This window comes from Bison bison, unplaced genomic scaffold (assembly GCF_000754665.1).
Source record: "Bison bison bison isolate TAMUID 2011002044 unplaced genomic scaffold, Bison_UMD1.0 scf7180017864259, whole genome shotgun sequence".
Lineage (NCBI taxonomy): Eukaryota > Metazoa > Chordata > Mammalia > Artiodactyla > Bovidae > Bison > Bison bison.
In genome coordinates this window covers 2,780,193-2,784,505 of record NW_011494831.1, presented here as the reverse complement: position 1 = coordinate 2,784,505, position 4,313 = coordinate 2,780,193, and the positions used below count along the sequence as shown (strand labels likewise).

The 4,313-nt window shown below is 54.0% G+C and overlaps 1 protein-coding gene across 1 annotated transcript in view; it reads right to left on the bottom strand.

Annotated features, from left to right (window-relative positions):
- Nucleotides 1-294: 294 nt before the first annotated feature.
- Nucleotides 295-4,313, bottom strand: part of IVD (isovaleryl-CoA dehydrogenase) — a 12,106-nt gene continuing 8,087 nt past the window's right edge. The window contains exons 9-13 of the mRNA XM_010847946.1: nt 4,241-4,264; nt 3,740-3,821; nt 3,057-3,161; nt 2,879-2,951; nt 295-2,235 (exon numbers count right to left, since the gene is read on the bottom strand). Coding sequence (XP_010846248.1) covers nt 2,102-2,235; nt 2,879-2,951; nt 3,057-3,161; nt 3,740-3,821; nt 4,241-4,264 — 418 coding nt within the window. The 3' untranslated portion in view covers nt 295-2,101. The remainder of the gene's footprint in view (nt 2,236-2,878; nt 2,952-3,056; nt 3,162-3,739; nt 3,822-4,240; nt 4,265-4,313) is intronic.

The window sequence follows — 4,313 nt, the reverse complement described above, 5'->3', positions numbered from 1 at the left end:
AGGGTTGCCAAGTTTTGATAAAGGGTGTGCCCAGACCACACTTGGAAAACCATTCCCTTAGCTTCTGTTGCCGTCAGGACAGGCAGGCAAGTAGGAAAACAAAGAACGGGATGGTCGTCAGCAGGGGAACTGGGCTGATAGTGACCTGCCTAAAACTGGAGTGGAAGGAGGCAGCCCCCCGAAGGAGCGGTGCTGGCAGCTCGTGCTGCAGAGTTGCACAATGCATGTAATCAACCCCACACTCCAAGAACCCCGTGGCCCCTGCTTTCCCATTGTTCACGACTCAGACTTCACTTTTTTGGCTTTACTTTTAAATATTTTTATTTCACATATAGCATCTGTAAAATCATTGTTCTCCCCAGGCTGGAGGCAGAGCTACATTATCCTCACTGACTGGCTGAAATACCCCATTCTGATGTTTTTGGGCTTCCAGCTACACTTTATTATTTTGAAAACTTTATTATTATTTATTTTTTGTCTGCACCATGCAGCATGTGGGATCTTTTTTTATTTTTTTATTTTTTTTTTCCAGAACACATTTCAGTTGGTGCCAAAGCATGTGGGATCTTAATTCTCCAACCAGGGATCAAACCTGCACCTACTGCATTGCAAGCACAGAGTCTTAACCATTGGATTGCCAGGGAAGTCCCCAGTTACATTTTAAGTCCAGCAAGACCACCATTTTAGCCACATTCATCTCCAACACAGTAGGGAGCAGGGTGGGAAACTGAAGGGACAGGGCTACAAGCCCCTCAGCATAGGACTGGGCTGGGGTTGGCAAGGAACGGATAGCACCTGTCACAAGCATCAGGCTGGGAACAGCTCCTGGCTACAGGCCAGGACCAAACGTCAGAACAGGCGCCGCTGGGCTGCGGACCAAGAAAACCAGGTCTCTTTTAGGGAACTCAGATGGAGTGGGACAACCCAAAACTGTCACACCCTGACTGTGCTCCATCCAAGCAGCCATGCAGTGGGGCTCCACGCTGGCATTCTCAGAACCCCTATTTCTGCTGATCTGGATTCTAGCTCCAGTTCTGATTTGGGGAAAACCAAATTGTTTTGATCTTTTTAAAAAAACATGGGGATGGTTTCCGGCAATTTATGTTTCCTTCTGGCTCCAAGACTTTTTCCACCCTGGGCTCCCTCCTTTCTTTAAAAATCACTGCAAGATCTGGAAAAGGAGGACTGAGTACTCCTCTCTCCTGTGGGTTGATTCCACCCCTGCGTCTCCCATCACCAGTGAGCAGGCTGGAAGCAGGGCCTGGATCAGCTGCGCTCCAAGGACACAGGGCTGGAGCCAGACAGAAGGCAGGAACAAGTAGACTGCTTCTCTCCCAAAACACCAGTTTAGAAGCAGATGGGTTTGCTTCATGATATGTTTAATACAAAATGGCAGCAGCCACTGTGGAGTGATAACAAATAGCCATAGGGTGTCCAGAGAAATGTGCGCAGGCAGCCTCGGCTGGAGTCGAGCCAGCCAACCCAGGCCTGCTGCCCAGTCAGCTGGGGGCTGTCACATGGCCAGGAATGGACAGTGACACTGGCAGGGTAGTGCTGGAGGCATCGAGCCCGGCCTTCACGAGCATGCAGACCTCTGCCCACTGTGGACTCTGGGTGGCACAGGTGTTCTGAAATGCCTGTTCCTAGAGCTCTGCCCAAGTGATGGAATTCCAGCTCTAAAAAATGAGGGACGGAGGAGGCTGCACTGACACACTGATGAAAGCTAATGCCCCACAGAAACTGGCAGAAACAAAGGCTGGGTTTTGTGGGTATTTTTCCCCATAAAGAAAAGAGACTACCAAGTTCAAATTAATGAACTTGGTAATACTTCTGGTGTACTTGAGCAGAGGGTTCCCTGGCACAGGCTCATCCGAGGAAAAGGTGCCCCTCCTGGGAGTGGGAGCAGCAGGCTCTGAAGTTACAGAGCAAGGGCACAGTCACCAAAGCCCCAGAGAAGCTAGCCTGTTTCCTGAGGAGTCCATGTTAAATCACTGCACACTTCTGGGCCGGTGGGTGGGGCTTGTTGGGAGGAGAGATGTGGCAGTTGTCCTTCCAGAGAAAGGCCTCAAGGTGCTGGGAAGCAGGGTGAAGGGTCTAGGGGTTAGTGGAAGTCTGCATTGAAAGCTCTGCCGATGACGAGCCGCCTCACTTCGCTGGTCCCAGCCCCGATCTCATACAGCTTGGCATCTCTCAGGAAGCGGCCCATGGGAAAGTCGTTGATGTAGCCATTGCCACCTGCAGCCATGGATGGGGCAGAGAAGAAAGACAGTGGGAAAAGTGATAGGCAGTGGGCAAAGCAAGGGAAGCAAACAAGATCAAACATCTAGAAATGGGCAAGGAGGAGAGACTGATTGAAGAGAAGCAGCAAAAGGTGGTGAGAGGGAGGGTGGACGGGGGTCGGGGGGTGGCCGGAAGGCCACTCAGAGTGCTGAGGATGCCTGGCAGAGGCAGGGGAACCACTGGCAGACATGGAGAAAGCGGCGGGGGGAAACTGCACAGTAGTTATTGGGTGCCAGGCCCAGAGCTGCACAAGTCACAAAGCCAGCCAGTGGTAGAGCCAGGATTTGAACCCAGCCATCTGGCCCAAGCCTGCGCTCTTAACCACTGTGCAGCAGTGAACTGAGGCTGTTCTACCTCTGAAGTGTCTCCTTTCCCCCATTTCCCAGTGACGGGACCAGGCTGGGGAGATGAGAGGAGGGCACTGCCGAAGACAGTAGCAACTTGTGGTCTCTGGTGGTTTCCCATTTGCTTTTCCATGTCCTCCCGGTAACTGTACTAAAAGTACAGGTCAGCTACAGCACAGGGTGAGGAGTGGAGGGGAGCCTCTTCCCGGAGGCAGCCACAGGCTCTGGGAATAGGGAGCGAGAGGGGCACTCACCCAAACACTGGATGCCGTCCAGGGCTACCTGTGTGGCACACTCGGCCGAGTAAAGAATCACCCCTGCACAGTCCTGCGGGCGGAGGCTCCGGGTCAGCAGGGTCAGCCGGGACTGCGCGCAGGGGGCCCAACCCCGCCCCTTCCCTGGTATGTGCCATCCCCTGGGGCCGGCCCTCACCTTGGTAGTGCAGTGGCCCTCATCACAGGCCTTGGCAACGTTGTAGACGTACTGACGACAGGCCATGAGACGGGTGTACATATCTGCCATCTTCCCCTGCATCAACTGTGCCCAAAAGTAGGCCACAGGTCAGTGTGCTGGAGACACGCTCCTCTTAGAATCGCTCCCTTGTCCGCAGTAGCAACCTGAGAGCCAGGACTGGGGGCCCTCAGGCACAGAGAGGCGATGGGACTTGCCTAGGAGGGCAGACACGGCAGCGGGCCTGGAGTTCAGGCCAGAGAGCTGCCGCTGAATCGCAGACCTGGTCATCTACTCACAGACCAGAAAGCATGCCTTGGAATGTTACTCCCTCCCCACAACCAACTGGGCTTCACCCTCCAACCCTCCTAGGTTATTCACCTCAAACAAGCAGGAAGGTGACAGGAGACGGACTGCCTGACGGCTTCCAAAGCCAGGTAGCAGGCTGAGGAAACCAGTGCCCCAAGTATTCAAATGCATTTTTTGTTTGTTTTTTGGCCATATCTCAAGGCTTGCCAGATCTTGCCGAGGCTTGCTCAGGGAAGTCCCTCAAGCTCATTTTTGGACAAAGAAGAGTAAATGCCCACAGCACATGCCCCATTTGCTCATTTGTTAAAACCTGAAACCAGAGAATGAGTACATCTTCACAAAACCATGCCACTCACCTGGAAGTGGCCAATCTTCTGGCCAAAGGCCTCCCTCATGTGCAGGTAGGGAATAGTGTGGTCGAGGACGGCCTGCATGATCCTGCGAGAAGGAGAGAAACACTGAGGAGGGGCTTCGCTCTTATCCCACTGCCAGCTGTGTGTGTGCCGGGGGGATGCTAGTGTGGAAAGGCCTGAGGTGGGGGCAGCCAGGGGAGACAAGGAGCTGGCGTCCGAGGCAGGGGTAAGGAGCCTGAGGATGCTCATCACCCCTGCTCAGGCACTGCACTGACGGCCCAGCACTTGTGTCCCTTCCCCTGAGACCAGGTGGAGTGGTGGGACCCTGCAGAGATGTAACCCAGGCACCCTGCTGCTTCAAGTTCTGAGTAGCTAGTCAGGATGGCTCCTCAGGGTTTTGTCTGTCACCTAATGATATTTGTCTTCAGTGTGAAGAAAGCAAATGTGACAGGAAAGGTAACTTTTTTGTCTCTGGGAGAGGAGGCGCAGCAGCTGGGAGGTGGCCCCCGTGGGCCCCCAAGGGGAAGCTGCAGTGGGGCCACCTGCCAAAGAGCTGTGAGAGCCCCCCCACCCCCAC